The sequence below is a fragment of the Aptenodytes forsteri genome, unplaced genomic scaffold (assembly GCF_000699145.1).
Source record: "Aptenodytes forsteri isolate BGI_AS27 unplaced genomic scaffold, ASM69914v1 Scaffold143, whole genome shotgun sequence".
NCBI classification, from domain to species: domain Eukaryota; kingdom Metazoa; phylum Chordata; class Aves; order Sphenisciformes; family Spheniscidae; genus Aptenodytes; species Aptenodytes forsteri.
This window is the reverse complement of record NW_008794951.1, coordinates 562,974-589,142: the sequence shown is the minus strand read 5'-3', so window position 1 is coordinate 589,142 and position 26,169 is coordinate 562,974. Positions and strand designations below refer to the sequence as shown.

Sequence of the window (26,169 nt, the reverse complement as noted above, 5' to 3'; positions counted from 1 at the left end):
CCCCGGCGTTACCAACTGCGTTCGGAGCCACAGCAGAAATTCCACCTCCCTGCGGGATAAGGAGGCGCTCGGGGTGAGAACAGCAGTCCTGCGGGTAACTTCACTGCAACAAGCCACTGCTCCGATGAGCTGGGCTCCTCGTAGTAGTTAAGTTATATGTATGCATAAATATTCACATGTTCAGCACCTGAACAGGTAAAGATAGTAATTTAAAAACTCTCAGGCCCAATATTGCTATTTTATCCCACAAAGGCAATAAATGACCAAACCTTGGTGAACAAAACACGCCAGGCTGGAGCCCATACAAAGTATCTTTGGGCTGACATGCTATATATATCATGTCCTTCATTAGATAGTTGTTATTTAATTCTGTTGCTCTACGGGCTCTCTCTTAGTGCTTTCAGTACTATGACTGGTACATTTTCAAGTATTATCTTTTTCCAGTTGCAAAACCGTCTTCTTTCTTTATTTTTTCCCATGAAAGCTGCTGATTATCTCCCAAACACCTTCATTTCATGAAAAAGTCTTGTTATTTTAAGTGTACATTTTCCCATTTGTTTATTTACAACCATCTTTGCTAAGCTGAAAATTTACGCTGAGCTTGAGTTAAATAAAATCAATACATTAAAGACGAATATCAAAATATTCACAGAGCCAAAACATAGGGTAGGATAGCTACAAAAAATATTTCTCCATGACATTTCACTTGCCCTTGGGCAAAAATGATTCATTTTGACGTGACAAAATTTAACACCTCTTTTGCTTGCTTTTCCGTTACTCAGACCATGCTAAAAATAGGTACAAGGACACCAGTTGATGACGAAAGAAAAACATTCTATTTAATCACGACATGTACATCCAAAATAGAAATTACAAAGCTGCATTTCAAAATGCATTCACAACGCCACTCTGCCACTGTCAACGTGCCAGGTGCAAAGTCCTTGCAAGCTACTGTCGAAAAGGAAATTCCAGCCACGGACAACTCACCGACAGGCATCAGGTGAAAGGAAGCCCAGACGGGCAGCAGGGTATGCAGAGGCAGGAGGCCACCCCGGGGCAACTGCAGCTCTGCAGCTACCCTTCACATTCGTTCGCTCCCTACTTACCTCTCCCACCGGCTCCCAACATCTCCTGCCTTCCGATGTGGTTTTGACCTCTCTTTCCTGACCCGTTGTGCCAGGCTAACGTAAGACTGTTTCCTACATCATCATTTCATACTGAAATGTTTTGCACACAAAGCGTTTCAAAGGTGCGATTAGGCCCATTAGCAATGTAACCACGTTTTACACTTGGGCAACCACTTTAGTTTATATTGCACTGAAATTGTCCTTTCATAGAGAAACTTGCCTGCGGTCACTGAGGAAGCCTGTGGGAAAGTGAGGAAAACAGCCCCGGTTGCAAAATCCCACTAGCTGCAGGACCATCACTTCTCTCTTGCATTTCAAGCAGAAAGAAACTAATATATTGAATTCCTCATTGTTATCCTCCTCAGGTTGCTTCATTTTCTGCTTCAAATAGTCCTCTCTTTCTTTAGATTCACCTTGGATCTCAATTTTCCTCACGTTAGAGACGTGTTATCACCAGCGACAAATGCAACGTTCCCATTCTGTGCTGCTGGTGTCTTGGAGCAATTCTACATCAAGTACGAAGTGTACCACTTGCAGGGCAATATGAATAATACCACGCTGCTGCTTTAGTACAACTACATCTCTGCACAGGGAAAAAAAAAAAAAAGGCACAAGAAACAGTAAAAAAATAAAAATATCTATATCTCCTTTTCCTTCTGGCAGTGTTCCCAGAGCTTAATGGAATTCAAAGATACTGAACATAAATGATTAAATAAAAAGGCAAATTAAGTCTCTTCTTGGACAAAATCAAGTATAGCATCAGTTTGGCATCCTCCATGTCCTCTGTCAGGGAATTAGTACTTAACATTTAACATCTCCAAAGTGCTGTCCATCAGTTGCTTTATTAACCTGACACTTGCCAGCCCCATGGATGGTCTCTGTCACCTCGGTGCAGGAAGTTTCCTAATTCTAATGAACACATTCAGCCTTTCTATGGCAGGAACGGTAGGTTATTTCAGTTTTTTCCTCCCCGCCAGCGAGCGCAGTGGCAGCAATCCCTCAATCCACTCATTGGCAGCCGACATCATCTCCTGCCAAAAGGCCACCTCCTCTTGCGTGGAGTCCATCCAGTCCACAGAGATGCCATAGCTCAAACCTGAAAAGAACAAGAAAACCACAACGCTGCGAGCTACACAAAGAGTTTCTACTCCATGCAAAAATACTCAAAGGGATGTAACTGCTGCAGGCGGTGTCTTAACATAAATGGTGCTGACCTCCCCTCAGCAAGTAGCACCCTAAACACCTCCTGTTCTTCTGCTAATGACCTCCATTTTACACCAGAGTTCAGAATGAAGTCAATGTAAAAGCCACAAAATGCAAGAACCCTAAGCATAACCTGCCAAGGAAAATAATATTGGGCTCAAGCTCTTTCTGCATCTTTCGGAATGGTAAAGGAGGTCTAAAAGGCTTGGTTTTCCCCTTAAAAGATTTTCTTGTGGACAGGGTGGGGTATTTGTCAAAATTCTCTTGCTCTACACTTTATTTGTATAGGAATCAAACATATGATAACGGAAAAGTGTGTACATTAATTCCAAGTCAATTATTCAACCAAATTTTCACGTGCCAGCTACCTCTCAACGAGATAAAGGTCTAAATTTGGATCACAGCTTATCTTGGGGTGGGTATTTTTATATCTCGCTTATGAGCTTATTCTTGTTGCCCCTTCCCACTGGATAGTTCACAACCCTCCTGGTGACATGCTAGAGATTGAAAACAGAGAACATACAAGCAAATCCAATAAACATAGGTGCACCTGCAAGGCAGAGCTTCCGGCTACGAGACTTTTCCCAATGCCCTCAAGGAACAGTTATCCTTTACTGCAACATTCTGAAATCTTCTGTTTGCCTTTCACCTCTCAGAGAGCCCTCTTGCTTAACAATAAATAGTTCAGAAAACCTTAGATATCCCACTTACAAAAATACAAAGATGAACATGCTCTCTGTCAAAGCCTAGGTATGGGGCACACTGAAAGCTAGGACAGGATGTTTAGAGAGGGACAAACGTCGGTGCTGGACAGCTGGACAATGGGAGATGGTCGAATCTACTCTTTACAACAGTGGCTTAAAAATACCGGAATTTTCATAACTTCAAGGATGAGCAACTCCACTGAAGTAAAACACTTCCAGCTAAGCACAGGTCTAAGTCCTTCTCTGAATGGGAACCTCATGCCATCAACTCCCAGAGACAGTGACTGTCTCCCAGTGGAGCAAATAGCACCTCTGCTGAGGCCTTTCGGCACTACATCGTCTAAATAAAACCAAAACAAAACCCCAACAGTAACACCTCAGTCTACACCCAGACAACTCCATCCTTCCAATTTGTGATTTAATTCCAGCTGATGTACTCTCAGTACTGATTACCTACCAGATCAACTAGTGTAGCTCGCCCTGTTTTTCAAATATTAGTTATTCCTGCTACTAAAGCATTTCAAGGGAGGAGGTGATGTGGACAGAGTCACCAGGTGGTGCTGTCCCACATGGCATTCAAGTTCATCTCTGAGCACCCTTCCCTGGGAGGAGCAGCAATATATGTTGATTTGTAACGCAGCCTGTTTTCCTGTAACAGCAAGAAAACTCTCTGACGGACCCAAGGAGATTCTTGAGTTTTGCCAGACCTCAGAGCCGATGTTGGCAGAAAATGGGGGAATAGAGGGTTGCTATCATGGTACCAGGGCCCCCTCCATCCAAGAGACCGCGACTCTCACCAGTTACTGAGGCTCCCCACCCCTGGTTTCTCCCCAACAGGAAAATGCTCTGCAACTTCCCATTATATCTTGTGGCTCAGCAATATGGTAACAGTATTCATTTAATGTAAATGTAAATGTGTAATGACACTCACCTGTCCCGAGGCCCAGCCTGATTCCTCCAAGGAAATGGTTGGTAAGTTTTTCATGATCCCACACAGTCAGTTCAACGCAAGCATCCTTTAGATCCTCTGTATGAAAGCCATCGTATACAATAGTGTGATTGAAAACAGGGTTTGTGTCTCTTTTTATGACTCGGGTCTTTTGGTAACTCTTTTTACTGGTGTCTGGAAGCACATAGCTTTAAGAGGAGAAAAAATACAGCATGTAGTACCGAATATCACCTGAGATTTGAATTGTTCCTACAAAATTCCTTGGTCTAAACAAGCCTCAGTTCTGAAGAAATGAGGAATTGGGTCTCAATGTAAGAGACCTCTGTAGATTTAATAGGAAATGTTCATTAATTCCTAGATGAGACTTTTTTTTTGCCAAGAAAATCCATTTTAAAAGCAAACATTTTCAGAAAGGAGGGCACTTGCTTAAAATTTCCTGCTTTTGGCAATTTTTTTTTGCAAACTGACATTTTACATTAAAAAATGGACATTACTTCCACATATTTCTATTTTCATAAATTTTCATCACTTAGATGCCTAAGAGGGCATTTCAAAATGGTCAGTTAGGCTTCTTGAGCAGCAAACCTTTCTGCAGGAGAACTCTGTAAGGATTTAAAATATACAAAAAACATGGTGAGCACTTCAAAGCGCTAAAAAAATCTTGAAAATCCACTTAAAAGATTTTTAATTTTCTGGAATATTTGCAGCACCTTCTCCCATGTAACAGGCAGAACTGATGTTGCAGACTGCAGAAAACATGCTCATACTAAATTCTGGAGAAGATCAAAGCAGGATCCAACCGTCTGTATGTCAGTTCTGGTGAGTCCCTAACAAATTCCCAAACTTTGCACGGAAGCCCGTATCAAGGCAAAATTCACAAATTCACATGAAGACAGTGGGCCGAGGTGCAGGGCCCACGTATTCCTCTCACTCGGATGTTACTGAGGCAAATCACTGACTGAGTCACAGACAGTGATTGACCAAGAGCTTTATCACAGCAAGGATTTTCCTAATTTGGCCACAAGTGAATAACAAGGGCAATTCTCTCCTACAGAGCCCAATGCAACACGAAGGCTTTACAGTATGGAGGCACAGCTAGGTGAGCCTGAGAAAAGCGAAGAAAACATAGCGCCCTGTGGAGGCACCGACCCAGGATCAAAGCCAATACCATGCTCATGCACTTACCATTTCACAAAGGAGTCAACTCCAGAAGGACGCAACTGCAGCAGGTCCTTGACGTCTTTGACCCAAATGTGAACTTCGCCAGAGGGAGGATTCTTGGGACCTGCCATTTCGGAGAAGAGAAAAACTGTCGTGCCAGTCCTTATAATAGCTAGCAAAATGACAGGCTTCCTCTCCAGGGACCTGAGGGAGCAGCAACGTGACTTCTCTGCATACTCACTCCCTTGTGAGCTCTGCACCCCTCTGCCTGGGTGCCACAGCGCTACTACCAGCCCCGTCACACTTGTAGCTGCAGAGGGCTCCTGACACAATGCGCTGGTGCTGCTTTGAAACAGGAAAGGAGAAGGAACTGCTGGGCAAACCCAACCTTCTGCCTGCCCCACTGTAAGAGGGGCTGTGTGTTGCTGCTACCACATCACAGCACCCTACAGTGCCCACAGCGCTCGTAACAGCTGATGAGTTTGAGGTTGTTGAGCCCTTCCTCTCCCCCCAACACTTTCCCAATAAATCCAGATGTGAAAATCAGATGTAGGCTGCAGATAGTGCTATCAAGCACTGCTAGTTGTGCCTCTGTGCTGATCTTTAAGATCTTGCTCTAATGAGATTACTCTTTAACCAGCCCTTAAACAGATTGCAAGTTGCATGTCTACATACGGGCAATACTTCTTAATGCATGAAACACATTTTACCTAGGCTTCCTGGAGGGACATACTTAATAGACAAATTCATCACTCCTCGATGATCTACACCGTTAACAGCAGAAAGGCTCTGAAACAGAAAGAGTTACGATTGACTAAATGAGGGATTGTGTAAACATAGCAAGGCAAACAGCTTTTGAGTTCAATGGAGGGGCACAAATGGACAAATTCTGATTTTGCACGGCTGGGGCAGCCCATTCTCAGGGCAGCTCCTTTCTTTGTGGCTTTGTTCTCAAACTCAGTCCCTCGGAACCAAAAGCCTGAGGATTCAGAGCAAGGCTGCCCTTCCAGACCTGTCCAGCTGGACATAACTAAGCATCTCAGTTCTTAAAGACAAATGTCCTTTATTTTCTGAAAAGGGATCTCAAATCAGACCTCTGAACCCAGAAGCATGCAGGAAGCTGCACAGGCTTTACAAAAAGTGGCACCTGAATATTTACCTCTCAAAGCATGTTCAATCGCATCACCTAGTACTCTGCTGTCTATTTTTAAGGGATGATCTTTATGTGAGTAGAGAGAGAGGCAAAGTCACGTCAGAGTTTCTGTTGATTAGTGTCAGATCACATTTATCAAAGTGTCCCTACAGATCAGTCACCAAATAAGACCCGAGAAGGCCTGTGTTCAGAGCACTGAACACTGCACTAACGCATCCAGGGTTTGTGGGTGTTTTACTGCACTTCCCTAGGTACAAATTCAGGTTGTTCTGCTCCACCACACCACCCAAAGACCTCAGAGGAGTCAGGAAGGACTTCTGCCATCCCTAAAGGCTTCAGGGTTGAGCCAGGAAGCAGGACTGCAGCTGAGACACACTTACTCTGGGCTTCAGCGGGTACCAGTTGAGTTTCCTGTTGCTCCAGTCCCAGCTGGCCAAGTCTACTTCGATCTCTCCCAAGAAACTGTTACGTCCCAGTGGATCGTTGTGCCAAACAGAGAGATTTAATTTTTGGATCAGCAATACCATTTTCTCTATTTTATACTAGAGGAAGAAAGAGAAGTCAGGTTGTTCAAATTTTTCTTCTGGTTCTTTCACAACTGGAAAACTACTCAAAGCTTGAATAAGCTCTGAGACACTCAAACCCCCTCCACACATGCACTAATGGACTGGCCTCGCTCCGAACAGCTCTTTTTTTGTCCTGCAGCAATACTACTACCCTGACAAAGCTTTTCTGCTGAGCACAGGGAAACCTAGCGCTCCGTTCATCACAGGGCAAAACCAATATTCTTTCAAGAATTATTAAGACAGGCCTGGGCATTGTTAAATAATCCTCTATGCTTTGATGAGTAAGATCACATCATGAAGACCTTCCTTAGTAGTCCCACGCCTCGTGACTATGCGCCAGAGAAGGAAGGAACACCCCTTGCTCTGGCTGGAGACAGCGCAGGCTGCAGGTCCCGATCTCATCCAAAGATCACTGTGCGGTTTTGACAGAGAAATCTTGGGTGCCACACAGATGGGTGCAGAGAAACCCAGGGGAAGAGCCATGCAGCGCTGGCGGGAGGCAGGCGAAGAAGCCTGGCCAAGAAGGCAGGATCTTTCCAGACCTGACGTGGTACGGGTGCCTGCTACAACACAGGTTTTCAGAGCATGTATTTGTTCTTACCCGTAACACCTCGTTGTAAATGGGATTCACTGTCCTCTTCTTCACTGAAGTTTTCCTCTTACCCATTCTAGCTTTGTCTGGGAGCAGGTAAGTTTTAACATACCTGGAAATGAAAACAAACTCTATCTGGATATTGTTCCTTATCACCAAGCTCTAATAAGCGGGCAACACTTGCGAACGGTGACATGCAAACAAAAGACCTGGAGTTGACTCTTTGAAGGCAAAACTAATTAAGAGACCTGCTAGGATATTAACTTGGCTTGCACGTGAAGTTATAAATCTCACTGGAGATGGGTGGATGCCACCAACATTCAGAACAGGCAGCTGTCTAGGTAATATGGGAAGCCAGCAAGGCCATATATCCATTTTCTGAAATGCCCATAACTATAGCATCTCTGTGCATTCAAAATCAGGGTGAAATTAGAGAGGAGGAAAGAGGTGGAAAGTCTTTAAGTCTCTCTCTCAAGGTTCAAATCCAAGCTCATTTTCAAATCCAAGCTCATTTTCATCATCTTTCAAACTAGAGATCACTAACCTCTGTACAACTACCATTGTGCCCCTAACAGCACTTCTTTACGGACTTCCTTTTCATATAGATATGTGTCTACATCACCGGAGTTATTACCAAAGTGTATTCACCATGGGGAGATCAAGGTTCACATGGACGCAGAGAGAACACAGTCCAGTGATAACAGGAACTGTCTTTGTAGTGATCAAAGCTTCCTCAATCTGTTCAAATTTAAGTCTGTGGCAACATATTTACTGATGCCAATGGCTCCAGAACCATCAGCTAGGAAAGTCCCAGCAGTAAGCATGCACCAGAAGTCTGAAGGAAGGAAGAAACCACGATATTTAAAAAGAGAAAACGTAAGAAAAGAAATCCTCCAGAACACAAAATTCAGCAATGTAGAAGTCACGAGGCACCAAAGCATCACTCACGGGTCAGATCTGCCTTTCTTCTCATCCACGACAGCCAAGTCCTTGCACTGGGACACATGAACCTGGAACTCCCGGTTCTTCTCGTCATAGTCTAGAGCAAACTCCACAGTACCTTGGGCATCCACACTCCCAAAATCGCCGCTGTAGACACTGAGCACACTGCCACTCACCTGCCAGTTGGAAGAGCAAGGTCAGTGCCAATGCAACAGGCACCCTCCTGACCTGGTTTCTGGACAAAGAAGTCTGGAAAGTGCATTCCCAGAGCAATAACCTGCAATTTCTGCCCTTATGTAGTATTGTGTCCTTGACACAGCAATGGTACACATCTGCAGCTGTGCTCAAACAAGCACGGGTTGGGGAACCCGAATAAGGGTCTCACAAGGATGTGTTATCCTAGATCAGGACTTAGAAGCGCTATTCTCCTGAATGCTCAATAAATGCAGAAGATTTTTCACCCCTAAATCCCAAAACTTTGGGAAACGGAGTCAAATATTACTGAGGGGCCACACAAATCTCTTCCCTTTCCCTATGCCTACAGTACAAACAGCTGCTACCCTGACCCAGTCTCATCACTAAGAAAGAAATACATTGAGAGAACTTGAACTATCTGTATATAAACTTATCGTTTCTGGTAGATATAGTCACACAATTGTCAATCAATTTTTAAAATAGGCTAGTAAGAACCGTATCAGAATATAAATATAGGAAAAACTATTACTATCTTGTTGCTTGCTCACGTGCATGGAGCTGTACAAAACAGAAATAGATATAACCCCTGTCCTGAAGAGCCACTGTCCCACCACAGACAGCCTGTGTGCATCTACTTGCCACAAAGGCACAGCAAAATGACATTTCTGCAGGTATAAATCGGGAGCTAGGCACCCAGGAGTCACTTGCTTTCCCAGAACAAACTGCATTTGCCCATAGGCCTTGGGGTTCTTTTTTCAAGGCTTTGTCTTTCACTGGTAGAAAGTGATGAAGCAGAAACAAAACACAGCTCCAGAAAGATGAGAGAGTTTTCTATTGCACCAATCACTCATGATTCCTGACGGGATAACATAAAAGCTAATGCCATTTACAAAGCAAATAATTAACCCTCTTGGCACTTTTCTGTGGTACAGTCATGAACATTTATCAAAACACTTTCCTAGTAATTAACCCAATTCTTCTCTGTCTTCCCCTACTTCCTTTGGTTCTGAATGTCATCCTATTATAACCTAGAAGAGCCTGCTAAACATCTCCTCTCAGTCCTTGGGGCTGCATTTACCATCCATCAGGATACTCACCCCAGCAGAGAATCCTGAGTGAGATTTTCAAGAATACCTGTGTGATGTGGACACAAAAGGCTCATTTATGGCTCCCAGACTCTCCAGACTAGAAGGAGGACTCACGTGCCCCAAAGTTCAAGGGGTTTTTTAACATATTTATCTACATTCATGACCTCTCCCTACCAGCTTTGCTTCACATATACTCTTTAAATCTCACATATACACCTTGGAGATACCTATAGCAGTAATACAGCAAATTCAAGCACCTCTAAGCAGACCACAAAACAGTCTTGAAGGAATCTTTTAAAAATGCTCAACTAAACACACTCAGCTCTTTTCAGCTTTCCTTAGAAGTTGAAGCTCTACATCACGCTTTTGCTGTCCGAGTTCCCTCGAATTTGCTGATAAAGTGAAGGATGAGCTTGCAGAGGGCACCCGTCTGCAGTCCCAGCTCTCTCGGAGCTGGACCACAAAGATGTCACGTAATAGCTGTGTGCCTCATTTCCCCACCCAGAAAAAGGCCACCCCTCTCTCCTGCACACTGCCAGGCTTCAGAGCATCCGCGCTTCAGAGGGGGGGCTATCGCTTACTGTGAATTTGTCTAATAATGATCCAGTGGGTCTCTCATTTGAGATGGTACCTGGAGACACTCCTTTAGCGCAAGTAAGTAATTAACCACCACCATTCTTTTAATAACGTACCATGCAGAAACCAACAGGATACTCCGGAGGCCACATCATCAGTATCAGCCTAAATGCAGTGTCACCGCATCCGACTGAGAAACCCTATCTAGCAAGATGTACGTGTTAAATACCTACCGAGGAGACAGATGCCATGTCGGACGAGTGGCTGCCAATGCTAGGCGTCTTTTTGTGCTTGTTAAACTGGAAGCTGATTTCCGAAGCCGTGTCTGATTCAGTCTGCTCAGAAAATAACAAGCATCTTTAAGCTCTGCCGTATGAGCGCTTTGCAACACTACAGAGAAAAACCAATAGCTCAGCAGAGTCCCATTAAGCAGCGATCAGGTTAGGAGAGTGGAGGAGAGCGCAGGGAGTCTCCCCAGAGGCATTCCCTCTGACCGGCAGCGAACGTCATCATTAACTGCCTCCAAACAGAGCTGCATGCAACCGCCTGGGCTCTTGGGAAGGGCACAGAACAGTGTGGTTTGAGACAGAGGGAAACACTAGAACTCCTCCAGGATAGAAGGGCTGGTCTCGGTTTTGGTTTTTTTTTTCTTAAGGCTTTTCTCATTTATTTATGACATAATCAAGGTATGCTCTAACCCAAGTACTGTCGGTGTTCAGGAGAAACATTCTCATCTCATCAGGGGATGCTGTGAACATTATTCCAGCCATTTCTGGCATCTAGCCTACCTCAGACAACAGGAGAGGAGAGGATCTGCTCAGCTCTTTGACTCTTTCAGGTTCAAGAAACTGATGGGGTATCAAATGAGGTTTATTGTATGCTGTAGGTGCAAACAAAAAAAGGCATCAAGATATCTTGTCACAGTCAGGAAAATATAAGAAAGTCACATTTTTGTTTAAGGGCACAAGGAAGGAGGAAAAGCTTGTGGGAGGCACTGGAGTACCACCCACTTGCCTCATCTGTGTTGTCTGCCATTGAAGCTGACCCTCCCCAAGACAAAAACTGCTAGCTAATATCTTAAAGCTATTTTCAATGTGTTTTCGTTCAATGTGTGGGAGTGTGCAAACTCCCTCTAGTGGCTAATTTAATTCACTTATTAACCTAAGGATGTGTATCATCTTGTTTGCACCACTTTCTCTGTGTAGATTTAATTTAGACTAAAACCATACAGATCTGCCTCCTTGTCAAAGAAACCAAACATGCTCACATTTTCATCTTGTAGCATATTGCCCTGTACAAAAGAGCTGTAAAATATTTATACCTATAATTTCACCATTGCATACACCTCTCAAATACTCTGCTAGACAAAGAAGTGGACAATAGCCTGATATCTAAAAGAAAAAAGTCAGAAAGCTTCATCTCAACTTAGAAGGATGGTTACTGGACTGCTTAAATGTCTAAATAAAACCTATTTGTTCTATCTTTATCTTTTCTCAATAACTCCCTTGAAGATGACTATCTTCATCCCAGAAGAACTTGTTTTTTAGAAGATATATGTGCATAAACATGCATGCACATATACACACTTGTTTAGCATGTTAGCCATGATGATACATTCTTCAGTGCTCAAAATGCCCAAGAGCTTCTTTGGCATTTTCCTTTTATATGATTTACCTTTTATATGATTTACCATGCATTTGATATTTACTATTTTTATTTCCAAACATGAGCAAAGCATTAAATCTAGCCCTCTCCACAGACTACTTGTTATATGGCAAATAAGTAAGTGTAACTCTGTAGAGGAGGGTTTCTGAAGATGAAGTTTGTGGCTCTAAATAAACTTTAATAAGGGGAGGCTAAAATCTCGGCCATCTGTGTGAAGACCGCGACACTGAACGGCAATGCATGTGGGACCTGAAGCTTCGAGCCACTGTGCTGTATGACATATGTTGCTGCACCATACGACGGGGCATGCACTTGGCATGAGGCTACCAGACGGGGTGGGCACAGTCACAGGGCCATGCGGCGCGTCCCACCCGCAGGCTGCCTTCGACAGAGCCCCGAAGGGGACTCTCCTCCCTCTCATAACCAGGGGTCGGGCTTACTTAAACAGGCTTGATCGTTTCCTCTAAGCGGCTTTACCTTTCCTCGGGCATTGCCTTCCCAGCCTTCTCACCTCAGTCCTGGCAGCCTTGGCCTTATCACTTTGGTTTTAGGCAAGCTCTTAGCTGTCCTCTTGGGCTTGCCAGTTTTCACCTTTTGGGGACTTTTATTTGCTTTCTCAGCCACAGAGGCTGCCACTGCCTTCCTTCAGGCCCCCTTCCTCCGCTGCTGCTTTCTTGGGCTTCTTGGTGGCAGAGACAGGTTTCTTGGCCATGGGCTTCTTCAGGTTTGCTGCTGCTTTCTTGGTTACCTTCTCCTTAGCTTGTCTTGGTTTCTCAGGGAGAAACTGCCACCATAAAGTATGTCCCAGCTGGTAGCTGAGGAGACCAGGCCAGCAAATGGGGTCTGCTCTGGGTGAGGTGAGAGGCCCAGGCTGAGCACTGCAAGCCCAGTAAGCGTGTGACAGGAGTCTGCGGCGTGACTCGCATGCTGTATGCCAGCTCTGGCACCTCCGATTAATCCGCTGCACAGGCTGCCATGCAGTTCCCACAGTACTCGGTGGGGGAAGAGGAGAGACGGGTACAAGCTTCTTGCCAACCCTTTGAATCCCTTGTGTTTTTTGCTGAAGACACTGAGTAACATGCCATCAATCTAGCTGCAATTTCCTGGCTCTGAATTAAATTTTAGGCACTGTAAGCTCTCTAATTTGATGATGAAACAATATGTCATTTTCCTTGCCTGGTACATGCACAGAAGCACCAGGGATGCAGAACTCGGGCATAATACATTTACCTTCAGGGAATGTAAACCAAAAAGGAGAAAGAAAGATGTTACTCACTCTCTGTGGTTGTGTAAATGTTCACCATGCTCTTTGCAAGATTAATGCTATTTGCTTGGGCCAATGCCCGAGCGGTAGGTGAATGATCCCCATCTTCCTCTGGAATACATGAAAAGCCAAATCAACATGGTAAATAAACACACACAAATGGGCAGTGTGTCAACAAGCACGCGTGTGTGTGTCTCTCCTGGCTTGTTCGCTCTGCTTAGAGCACATTGCAGTTACATTACACAGGGCTGCTTTCAAATCACCAGTGTGCTTTAATGTCTCTCCCTGAGAAAAACTCTTCACGCTATGATGGGAAATGTAAACACTAGATTAACCCAGTCCCTAAAACAGACCAGCACTTCCAAAGAGCTTCCAGTGAAACACAGCCATCTGCTAATATGATCCTGAAATGAATGTAATAATAAGGCATAAAACCTGAGAAATGTAAGAATGATCTGGTATAGAAAGGAAGTATTTATGTTTACCTGAAGTGCAACTCAGGATTTTCATAGAAATGTTATAAGAGGTAGGAAATAAGCCAAGAAATGATACAGTTAAAAATCAAAATCAGATGAGTCTATGGAAAATCCTCTCAAATAGGTCTTACAGAGGTACACGAGGACAGGAAATTTGGAAAAAGAGGATAGCGAGCCTCTCTTCCTAGATCTTTGCTTGGTAGACAGCAGAGCTGTGGGCAATCAGAGCCCACATGTAAAAGGAATTGCAATTAACAATAACTTTTGCTCATATTAACAGTCACTACAAGAGCCCGTCAAACCCAGAGAGAGACCGATAAAGAGGTGATACTATTGACACCATCATGGCTGAGAAGATGGTATCAGAACCCAGAAAGACCAGACTCCTTGTTCAGTCCACTTTGGTTGCAGTTTAATATCCAAATTCACTTGTGGATTCCCAAAAGACCCAAAATGTCATTTAAACGCTGACAGCCAGTGCCTATATCAAGGTAGCCTAACAGCCCATGTATTTATTAAACAATTTGCTTCACACTTTATTTCTTCTATTTGTGTCAGACTTATCTCTACCACCACAAAGAATTCCTCCAGCCCCACATTTGAAGAAAGTACAGTCTTCCCAGTGAGTGAAATCAAGTGAGTTCCTGTGACCTGTTGTAGGTAGTGCTAAAGAAATGGAGGGCTGTCCCGAGCTGAGGTGCTTGCAGGTAAGGCATGAGGGCTGGTAGAGGGGAGGAAGGCAAGGGAACATGGCATTGCCCCCTTTTACACTTGCACCGTGCTACACAAGATTTGTTTCCACAGCTGTTTGCTAAACACATTCCGCACATGCTAATTCTGCACAAATTGCAATATAGGATAAATGGACAAATGAAGAAAATGTGCAAAATGCAGAAGGGCTAGGGAAGAAAACAGGCTTAGGGATGACTCTCTATTGGGATTTCACAGGGTGCGGTTACAGCCCTCAGTACCTGAGTAAACAGCCGAGTCCGTTCCCTGAACGGCTTCTCTCTCTCTGGCTGGTTCACCCGGTGTTTGCTTGTCTGAAGCCTCACACGTTTTTTCCTCAGGTGGCTCTCCATTTATTTCCATGTTGTCATGAGTGCCCAAAGCAGATCTTTCCTCTTTCTCATCATCGTTTTCGCCATCTGAAAGCACAGGCTCGATCAGTATCTGCACCCTGCTCGCCAGGGAATTCGCTGTGTGCTTGCACTCTTCTGCCACGACAAACTCGTCTGTAGGCGTCTCTGGCTCAAACATGCTGCCAGACACTTCTTTGGTAGGTGACTCGATTTTGATGGAAGGCGCTCGCACAGGCAATCTGGATTTCTTGGAGCAGCGCTGTGCCACCTTTTCTTCCTCTGGCACCAGCGGCTTTCCATTGCTTTCACTCAGTGAGTTATTTCTTGTAACCAGGCCGCCTTTGCTCTTGGCGTACGTGGATCTAGGAATGACGGAAACCGAGCCCTTCCTTGCAGGGGCTACATAGCTTGGTTCTTCCTCGCTAGAAGACAAGGTTATTGTCCTTTTGTAGGGTGTTCTTGTTTTGGTGAAGACGACAGGTTTTTCTTCGCTGTTCTGGCCTTGCCCAGACTGCACAGACAGTGAGCGGCACAGCTTGAACTGCCTACCGTCTGCCTCCACCCAGCTCAGGTCCTCCGGCACATTTCCCGCTGTCACAGAGTCTGCTCCCTTCTCCCAGAAGTTCTTCAAGTTCTTGAAGTGTTCACGATCGAAGCCGATATCCTCCTCTTTGTTACTCATTGATGAGATTGTATAGTTCACACTTTGCTTCACAGCCTGGCTGCTTTCCCCCTCTGTGGTCAGTGGTTTGGGGCTTGACAGCAGCTTTCTATTTGCGAGGCTGTTCTCTGCTGGCCCCACATGATTCACAAACTGCTCGGATCTGGGGAAAGTTCTGCTTGGTTTCCTCTTAACTGGTATCTTGCTGTGAGCATAAGCTTCCTCGGGTGGAGTTTTTGCCCCCACTGTGGTGCTAGTGGCCCCATCGACAGCATCTCCTCCAGCTGCACTGCTGGGCTGAGGCACAGCATCCTCTGAAAGCTTGGTGGGCAATGGAGGTAATCCATGACCTACAACGACAACAAATGCTCACAGCCTGTCCCACCACATCGCATCGTATTTCCCTGAAAGGTCTGGGCTGCAGCTTCTCAAAGGGAAGCCAGAGGGAGTTTCCAGAAACCACCAATATGTTCCTAATTCTTCCCCACTTTTGAGACTCTAGCAAGCCTCCTTCCATGTGAAGGAAGCCCTGAAAACCCCAGCCCTTCTCTCTGCAACAGGGCATAGAAAAAAATCCACTGAGCTCTAAATTGTTCCTGTGAGTTGGGGATTTGTTTGCAGCTTTGTTTTCAGTTTGACAGCTTTCCTACTGGCTATTTGCTATGTGCCAAAAATACACTATACATTCAAGGCAGGAAAGAGAAGGTAACTTGGATCTGTGGGTTAAGGAGTTGTGAGCCACACTCTGTTTAAAATGTACTGAGAGCCAGGAGAAGTTTTAGTCATTGGATTTTTTTTTCTTGGTCTCTGCTGCCTTGGGCATAATTCATACAAATGTTGGCAGCCCACTCCTACATGCCAAGGTAAGAAATACTCTTTGTTATTCATTTGTACGCACACAAAAAAGCATCTTGTCTCTTGGTGTTTAATGTTGAATAGCAAAAACGCCAATGGCTCACTGAACAAAAACCTTACCTTTTCTAGACAAATGCAAGCTGTTTGTTGCAGCCACAAATGGACTTCTTCCAGTGTCACTCTCTGAGGAAGAGACATTGGGTATACTGGATCTCTGAATGGAAAACAAACCCTATCAGTGTATATAAACTGGCAAGACTGGAAAAATGTATTTTATTTGAGCACAGACACCAGGGCAGGCAGTCTGTGGAGCCCCTGCCAGTAGGTACAGACTGTGCGAAGGTCCAAGGAATAACGAAACAAGTGCAGAGGCCGTGCCTATACTACCTTGTGTGATGCAGACAGTGGGACAGGAAGTCTTGGCTTCGGTTTTGGCAAGATTTTACACTCCTCTGTGGTATCAAGAGCAGGTGTGCTGGATCTGTGGGAGAGGAGAAACGTCTGAGCAAGGAGATCAGTGGTAGTGATGTGCCTGGTAGGGTGATCAGGCAGTTTTCAACTTCATCTCAGTTCTGTTCAGCTCCTTTGCCACTTTTACCTACTGACCCAGCCCAATATGAGGCTGCCCAGAGCTGGTGCCTTCATTTATTTTCTCCATTACTGCTTGGAAGGACTGGGGAACATGTTAAATGGCCTGAACTGGGAGTAAAGACAAGTGTCGCGCTGCAGTCAGTACAGAACTTGCTCAATAAAAACAATGGTGTCAACCTCTAGGTTTATTCAGACTTTCCCCTTCTGGGAGAAAACCGTAGGGAAAAACACAGGAAGCAGCAGTGCCAGAAGAGCCCAGGAGCCATGCAGGAGGGAGATGCATTTCCATGCTATGGCCCAGGAAGGAACAGGCCACCCATCCCAGTTCCAGGCCAAAGGCATAACCAGATTGATGGAGGATTTAGAAACTACAGCAATGATTATGACAACAATAGTTAGGGCAAAACTATAGTAGAGGATATAAGTCTTCATGCTTGGAATGTAAGTTAATTACTAACTGCCTGGTAAATAAATGGAAGAAACACATATCACAGGCAGTTTACTTGACCGTTTCTACTGTCTTTGGGAGTGTCTAGTGGTGGCTGCTCTCTAGATGGAGAACAGCAATCAAGCTGGTGAGATTTCAGATGACAATGCTTTGTGCTTAGGGTTGAATGAGAAAAACAAAGCAAGCTTTTCAGGATTTAATCAACCCAAAAAACCCCCATTAGGACCATTGCTATGCTGGTAAAGCAGGAGCATCTCGGGCTTGTTGACTCTGGACTCTTCATTAAGCAACACCCAATGATCAGCTGCAAGAGGTTTGGAAGTGTCAAGGCCCATATTTAATATTTAACTGGAGCAACTGCCACCTGTGAAGAATGATTTCTCATTCTGCTGACAAAAAAATGCAAATGAGATGGGAGCAACAATAAATGAATACGTGAATATTTTAATGGCTTCTCCACAGTCCATGAATATTGAGCGAGGTCACTGATTTGCTCGTTGGAGTGCTTTTAGTGGGTGTTTCTGCTCAGTCAGCACAACGTGAAATCCTACCAAGCCTTGATGGAGAGTGCCGAGCTCTGGACACAGTGGTTGGCACCAGCAGGAAATGAGCAGTTTCCTCAAACAGTTCATTTTGTTAGTGTTGCTCCGTGGCAAAAATTAAACAAAACCATAATTGCTTTGAAAAACTAACCAGAATATCCTGACATTAGAGACAGCTTCCATTTTACTGACCCCTTATCAAATCATGCAGGAAAAGACCTTTCTGGGTTAAGCACATTAGCACTTAGTTAGTAGGGGAGGATTGATATTCTGACAATTCCTGGAAAAAGGATTTCAAAAGTATCCTATATAACCTATTATTTATACAGTCTTGGAAACTCAGTTAAAGACCAGGATTTTATGGGTAGCATTCAATTTTCATTAGAAGCAAGAGCAGCAGCCAGAGCATTGCACGAGCAGCGGCGGTTACCTCTCCTCTCCTGCGCCAGCAGCGTGCTTGGGGAAGGCAGGACTCGGGGCAGTGCTGCTTTCCAGACCCATCCGGATGTGCTCGTTGGCCTCATCTGTAATATAACAGAGACAATTGAGAAATGACATTTATTTAAACTTGTAATGGTCAGTGTATTTTATTTGGGGAAAGAAAAGGCTTGTTAAATGAGTCCCACAGCGCAAACCCTGTGGATTTAACAGGAGATGGCTGACGGGGGGCTCTGCCTGCTGCCCCTGCAGACGGGGGGAGGCCCTGGGGCAGTGTCACCCGCGCTCCCTACGCAGCAAAGGCACCTCCAGACCCCATGGATCCGAGAGGCCAAAGCGAGCTGCCTAATGCCAGGAGCTGTCGCATCACTGGAAGCCTTCACAGGACACTGCCATGGCTGTCAATAAAGTTAATCCATTCCAGGATTTAAATTCAGCCATTTCCTGTTTTGACTCAAAGTCATCCAATCTTGGCAAACAAAGGAGGAGGCCAATACAGTTAATGAGGAGATCCCTGTTATTTTTACTGGCACAAGGCTCAGCTATGTCTTCTAAGCTCTCAAAGACCCTAAAGAAAAAACAATAGAAGACGGTAACCTTTACAGCAGCCTGCCAGTGTATAAAGTTGCATTAGACATTTTGCTGGCAAACAGGCTTTCTTGCTACTGCAAAACCAAAAGGATTAAACTCTGAAACAGCGATGCAAAACTAAGCTTAGTCTGGTCAACAAGATCTGCACATATTTATTCACATGCAGCTAGGTCTATTTTAAAAAGAGTAAATCTACCTGTTACAAAAACTGCCAAATCTCTTTAGGATATATTTCATTACACAGTACAACAGAATCAGAGGCTCAAAGGATTCAGATGTGACATTAAATAACATAGCCTCGCTTGTTATCTGGTTAGAAAACTGCACTAAGCCCAAGAGCAGATCAGTCCTACGGACGGGCTGTGATACCAAAGTCACGCTGGTGCTGTCTGTGTGGTGCCATCCAGCATCAGCACAGTCAGGCCGCAGATAACAGGGATATCCCAAGATGGAGTTTCACTACCCCTTGCCTGTGCATCCCCATGGAGAAAAATGCTGCAGTCCCAACTCTTCCTCCCTGCCCAGCACCTGGCCCTGCGGTGCAGGGGACCATGGCAGGCATTGCTCGGGGCTGTCTGCGTTAGGACCACGCGTGTGGCACACGCATGAGATGGCAGCCGGGTGGCCCCGTGGTTTCCGCAGCAGTGGGAAGTCGGGGAGTCGCTCCTGCTGGAAGACAGAGTCTGGTTGTGTAAGAACGAGCCAGTTTTAGAGAGCACGTTTCTGGGAGAGGGACTGTGTTTTGTCCATGTAAACGCTGATGTGCAAAAAGCATCACTGAACATCATTTCAGGAGAGACAAGCTGTGACATGGCCGGTGGCACGTACGGGCCACGTCATGTGCAGGCATGAGAAGGCACGCTGAGGAGTGTTTATTTATACGGTGAGCCATGTCCTCCTCTTCTGCCCCAGACCCAAGGGAGGGAGATGCCAGCAGGTAGCTGCTCTGGAAGTAGAGGAACCAAACGCAGAGCTCCCACGTTTTCCCTCTGCCTGTCATGGTTGAAAAGACCTTGACAACCGACGACTGCATTCATTTCTCACCTCACTTCCACTTCCAAAGGCATTGCATCATACTTGCTTTTCACTGACACTTCCCCCTCAGACAGAGCTCCCCCCTCCAGGCTGGCAGAGGCAGCGGGAGGTGTTTGCTTCCTCCCATCCAAATCACTGCCCTTCAAAATGGCTCAGCCACTGACACAGCTATACCTGGCTTCTATAACCACAAATAGGTTATTAGTACATTATAATCCATCAAGACAAGCAAAATGCCCCTGCTAACTTTAGGATGAAACAGAATAAAAAGCAAATTCCAACAGAAATTAGTAGTGGCCTGACCAGTTTAACTTGTCCATACATGTATTTTTATATATATATATGTATACAGCCACTCCTGCTCTAACACTTCAGCTGCTTTACTCATTTCCTATCACTCTAACAGGAAGACACTCAACGCCTGGGGAAAGCACAGCTAACCGTGCCATCGGGGCTGACTTGCCTCAGCGGGTGCATAAAACGGTCTCTCTCCTAGACCTAGATTTTTAGCTCTCATCCATTGCACACAAGCTCAAGGGGAAGTTATCACCAAATTCATCCATCTGTGCTGCTCTGCAGGCTGTAGTTTAAATATAGCTTATCTATCCATTTTATAGATTTATATTACTGCCGATTACTAGTGTTTTCTATTATAATCAATACCAACTGTGAAGACCCTTAGGGATCCACACAACCCTCCGTTCTGAAGGTTAAAACCCTCCTCCAGAAAAGGCCACTGGGCATTTTCCTGTGCAGGCACGAATTTCCACCCCTCCTCAGCCCATTTACCATGCAAAGGGAATGCCAGCAATCATCTCAGCCGGGCTTTTCCATGCAGGAATTTTCTCATTTCGCTCCCTAACACAGTCATCAAAGACCTAAATGAAGATTAACAGCCCTGGAGTCATGAACATGTTACATTGATTGGGCTAAATGAACACACACCCTTTCATCCCCTTGAAAGCTGACAGAAGGTGAATGACTCCGATTTTTCCAGGAGAAGAAAAAGAGGTGTCAAGATGGCAAGCAAAGGCCCTTATCTCATCTACCGCAGATTGGACGTGAGCTGTACGGCCAAGGCCAAACCGTTTGTAAAGGGGCCTCATCCTTGTTGATGGCAAGCAAAGGCCCTTATCTCATCTACCGCAGATTGGACGTGAGCTGTACGGCCAAACCGTTTGTAAAGGGGCCTGATCCTTGTTCCCTGATGGGCCAAGCGCTGCTCTCACGGGTGCAATACTCTTGCTGACAAGTCAGTGAGAGAAGTGCTTGCCCTCACGTGTGAAGGGAGGCAATCTATACAGTAACCACTGCAGGAGCTGAGCACGCAACAGGCAACAGCAAGGTGAAAATATAAGCTGCAGAATCCTGATCCTCAATCAGTGCTGTAAAATGGCAGTGGGAAAAGTAAGAGGAAGGAATAAAGTCACGTTATACCCATGCTTTACCAAAATAAGTCTGAGAATAGAAAAAGAGAAAGAAAGGGAAGAAAAAAAGTTGAAAAAGAAATAGAGGGCTAAATCTAAACATAATTACTGTAGTAATTTCATAACATTTGCTTCTTCCTTCTTAAAACGGCATTAGTCAAGTAATGCACATGCAAAGACATAACTTGCATGTTACTGCTATATTAATAAAGGGGATTATTTTAGATGATAACCTGAGACCACATCTCATACGTGCACATTACCAGTAAAAGTTAAATCTAAACCCAACAGCACTTCAAATTTTGCTTTTCTGAAATGGGCTGCAAGCTAAGGGTGCTGATGCCCCCGGCAAGGCAAAAGGCAGACGAATCCAATTCATTGCTGGCTACTAGCTGGGCTGCAGATGACAGAGCATTCGTCTGACCTGGGCCCCAGCAGAGGGGCTGCTGAAGCGTCTGTCTCTTCATGCAAAGAGAGTGCAAGCACAAATGCACATCCTCAAAAAGCAGAACATGCTCTGCAGAAATGGCCAAGCAACTCTGTCGAGCTGGAAAAGGTTTTATATGTTTTAGCATTCCGGAGGGATGATAAAACAGTAAATTTAATGACATCATGAATCCTTAATACCAAGGATAAAAGGAACTTCATATGAAATATCATGGGCCAGTTCTCCATCAGAGGCTCCAACGAACCCATGCTAAGTTATGAGAGCTGTCAAGGATAAGTAAAAAGCAAAAAGAAAATGAGGCTCTCAGTTAGTGAAGTCCCTAGCCAGTGTTTAGCTTTGAGAATGTGTCTAAGTAATGTGGAGCTAAGAGGGGTATACTAACCCCAGGCAATTAATGTTACAGAGATATCCTGGCCAATGACGCCCACCAAACAAAGGAGTGATCTATATTGCTGCCACCCCACAGCAGGAATGGGCAGCTGGGCCCAGGAAAGAGAGCTGAACTGGTGGAGATGACATTTGAGTTTTGGACAGATGGAAGATAACCCTTTATCTATGAGTAGCCTTTATTGCAAAAGAACAGAGCCCAGTTATAGAGTCCTTACATTAGGGACCGTGGTAGACGTTGCTTAGAGCTGTTTATCAAGGCTGTGGCTTCCCCCGAGCAGCAGCAGCCAGTAACTCACCAGCCATGTCGGAGTATCTGTGACTACCCACCCTGACAAATAATCAAGGAGGTTCTGTGAGACTGGGCTGCAGTCCCACAGTCCTGCTGCGGAGTCGGTTGGCCTGTCTTCATGTTGAGGACTGGATGTGAATCATCCCCAGTTCTGCTTTGCACAAATGCTCAGCGCGAAGTGCCAGCTCCAGGCTGGTTACATTTGGACTCAAAACACAGTCCTGCTTGTTTTACACGGTGCTGATCTTTTCTCTTCTCTGCCCTGAGCTGATAAATCTGATTTGATCTGTTTTACATACCACCATGAGAGTTCATCTGCATGTCAAGCAACACGCAATACATTTGCTTCGAATTAGCACATGGTCCCAGACATACCCTTGCTATGGCGCAGCAGCCTGGGTACCATTCAGACTTGGCCCCAAAGCCCTTTTTACTTTGAAAACCACATTGTGCCTTGGAATTATTCCCATATAAAATGCTAGGCATGGACCAACATTCCCCTCTTACAGTGGGCAAATACTTGCCAGGAGAAGAGAGGCACCCCATCCCTTTGCAGAGATGTGACGAACCCCACCACCCCAGAGGCCTGCAAAAGCAGCCAGCTGTCTGTTTTTGTCAGACCACTCTAGGAATTGTGGGGGCTGTTTGATCCACACATATCAGTTTGATGCCAGAAATTGCCCTACATCACCCCTTTCCCTTGTTGCTTCTACGGCAAGAAATGATACCAGTGACCTCTGACAAACAGACATTTTGGAAGAAAGAAGCTGAAGCGGTGAAAAGGCATTTACTGCACGTAGCTGGTAAACAGCTTTTGCCTTAGTTCTCTGCTGCACTGTAATTTTTTCTTTGGGCCCTGATTTTGATAATCAGGTATTTTTTTCTAGTACTGAAAGCTTAGCTGAGAATCCCCTTCTCACCACACAAAGGCTGGCCCCCAAAAGGCTCTCAGTACAGGGAGACTCCCGTACTTGACCACTTTTTTCTGGTCCATCAATTTGTTTTCTTAAGATGCACACTAACATACTTACTTTCTAGTTTGCCCTTTTTCCTTCTAATCGATGCCCGAAGTAGATCCGGCCCCTCTAAGTCTTCCTGAAATCGTTTTGCCTTCACTTCCGAAAACCATTCACCTGTCACAAACTTCTTCTTCTTTTCATCCTTGATGGAGCCTTGTATCCGCCTGAAAGTCAATGAGAACATTATGCACCAAAAAGATCTCCAAGGTTTCGACTTCCCCTGAGCTACCTTCATAATAATTGTCCGTACGGTTCACCTGTCTGATACTACGAAGGATCCAGAGATTACTCTCTGCAATCACAAGGGCCAAACCAGCATTAAAACAAAAGCTGATTTATTCTTTATCTGAAATGGGAACAGCACCTTGTAAACACAGGCCTTCACCTCTTCCAAATTTTACAAATCCAAATCAGAGTCACCTGGCAAGGAGATTTGTCCATTGGCTTTGCAGCCCTGAAGGTCTGGGAAGGGATGTGGCTGTTTGCAGGTCTTGCACTTCTCCATTTTATTTGTCTATTAATCTCTTTATGAGCGGCAAAGCCTTTTGGATCAAATCTGATGCAAACCATGGAAATAAATCATGTTATTTAGGGGAGCACCCTGTCCCTGCAGCATTCTCCCCAGACACTGCTCCTCTCCCTGCTCCTCCTGCCATGCCAATTTTGGCACTCAAACAGTTAGCTCTCCTTCCTGAGCACAGCTTCTCCTACTGTACCTCGCTCGGGCACACCCAGGGCTGGTTTTTGGCACCTAAACCCGTCAGCGCTCTGTTTGCTAGCCTGTACTTTTAACCCTCCTCCAGTTATTTTGTTTTTACACCACAGCTTGCTGAATTAGCTGCCTTTCAGCTGGCACTGCCTCCCACAGCTCACCACAATTCAGGGTCCCTGCGAGACCCGAGAGGCCAGAGGAAACTACCACCTCAGTCCAATTCTCAGCTGGAACAGGGGGCAAAACCCCAGATAACCGTGGAGCCTTGAAGGGTCACATTTGGCTGCCTAAAGGCCAGAAGGGAGCAGGTATGGGATAACGGGGCTCAAGCCTCTGCAGGCAGTGCTGGGGGGGGCCCAGCAGGACTGACAGCCAGCAAACTGCACAGCTCCCATCTAGATCGGGGCTGCATCTGTCCCCATGAGGGTCTCGAGGTGCTGGGCCAGAGGAGGTGTAGGAACATATTTTTAATCTTGTTGACACCAGATCAGTGTAATGCCCTTGACTTCATTTCGCCCAGCAGGCAGGTTGTGTTGGAGCCAAACGTGTCCACGCTTGCACCAAAGGTCTTACTGCATGTAGCCGTGCTGACAGCAAGGGGCACTTGGCACCACCCCGGTCAGGATCCAACTCACTTCGCTCCCAAATGAAAGCCTTCTGTGCAACAGCTTCCAAAGAGAAGTGAAACAAAACTGAAATAATCCAAACACTCTTTTCCCCAAACCTCCACTGCAGAGCAGAAATTTTACTGCATTTCAGAAAAAGAAGAAAAAAAAGAGAAAACCTTTTTAAAACCTTGTTTCAATTCAAAGGAGATGTAAGTGCATGCAGACACGCACACCTCAAGTCCAAGTTGTTTGCATGCCACCACCAGTTCTTTTTCCCCAGCTCTCATCCCCGAGCAGAGGCCAGGGCACGTAGGCTCCCCGGAGCCTGCTGCAAAGCTACCCACTCCCGCTTCAAGCCTTGAGCATCCCTCCTACACCGGGCTTACTCTTTTTTGGCTCAACAGCAAGTCGAAGACTCACATCCTTAACAGGGGTAAACTGGCACAGTGCCATCCACACTCACTGAACTACTAATTTCTTGCCGCGGAGAGTTTGGTGCCAGCTTCCTGAGCCTGGTGCATACTGTCAACCCAGATGGTCTAATGGCTGGCATTTAAAAAGTGACAGCAGCAACAAGCAATCCCGATCAACCAGACCTGAGCTCCAGGATGGCCAGTGGCAAGTGAGCTGAACTGAGAGCGATTCCTGGCTCTGAAATGGCTCCCCGCAAACCTTTGGCAGATCATGTAGCCTTTCACTGCCCCTCTGCCTGCACGATGGATGCTGCATATACAAAGAGCACCGGAGGGACACAAAGCAGAGATGGGGATGTAAAGTCTTATTTTAAAACACTCTACAGGATTTATCTGCTACGGAGTGAGGAAAACAAGGTAGCAGCTACTCCCCTGCTCAGACCTCTGACATCGAGAAATCAGCATCTTCCTCCCCAGAGCACGAAAGGGATGATCTCCCTTGGCGTCTCTGAGGGCTGCTGATTAACTCAAAGGGAGAGTCCAGCCCTGCAACCCTGCAGAGAGAGGACAGCAGCGACAGCAGGATGGCTGAGAATGCAGGAGGTGAAATGAAAAGATCCGTCAGGATCGGAGCAAGAAGGGACAGCACTGCTGCAGCCTGCATCTCTCCTTGTTGCACGCGCACACACACACACACAACACGCACACAGTCCTCTCTAAAAGAAGTAAAAAAATCCCCCCAGGGGAAGCTCACGTCCTGCTGTTATTGCACGCTCTCTCACCTGATGCGATCCCCATCCTTCTTCTTCAGCTCTGCATCTCTCTGCAGAACCTTCATCAGCTTCTCATACTCCTCCTCGGTCAGGAAGCTCAAGTCCAACATCTTCCCTGCAATCTTCTTCAGTTCTTCAGACAACTGAAGCAATGGCACACCAGGAACTAATCCAGCCCAGACTGCC

The 26,169-nt window shown here is 45.6% G+C and overlaps 1 protein-coding gene across 1 annotated transcript; it reads right to left on the bottom strand.

The window, feature by feature from the left end:
• Window positions 1-2,077: 2,077 nt before the first annotated feature.
• Window positions 2,078-26,169, bottom strand: LOC103895633 (synaptotagmin-like protein 2). The gene is made up of 16 exons (XM_009275283.2): window positions 25,993-26,169; window positions 23,490-23,641; window positions 18,271-18,364; window positions 16,647-16,740; window positions 16,380-16,473; window positions 14,633-15,754; window positions 13,198-13,296; window positions 11,045-11,136; window positions 10,490-10,591; window positions 8,404-8,573; window positions 7,465-7,567; window positions 6,678-6,839; window positions 5,855-5,933; window positions 5,169-5,268; window positions 3,966-4,171; window positions 2,078-2,223 (listed from the first exon to the last, which is right to left on the bottom strand). The coding sequence occupies exons 1-16, from the start codon at window positions 26,091-26,093 to the stop codon at window positions 2,078-2,080; spliced, it is 2,916 nt and encodes a 971-aa protein (XP_009273558.1). The 5' UTR covers window positions 26,094-26,169.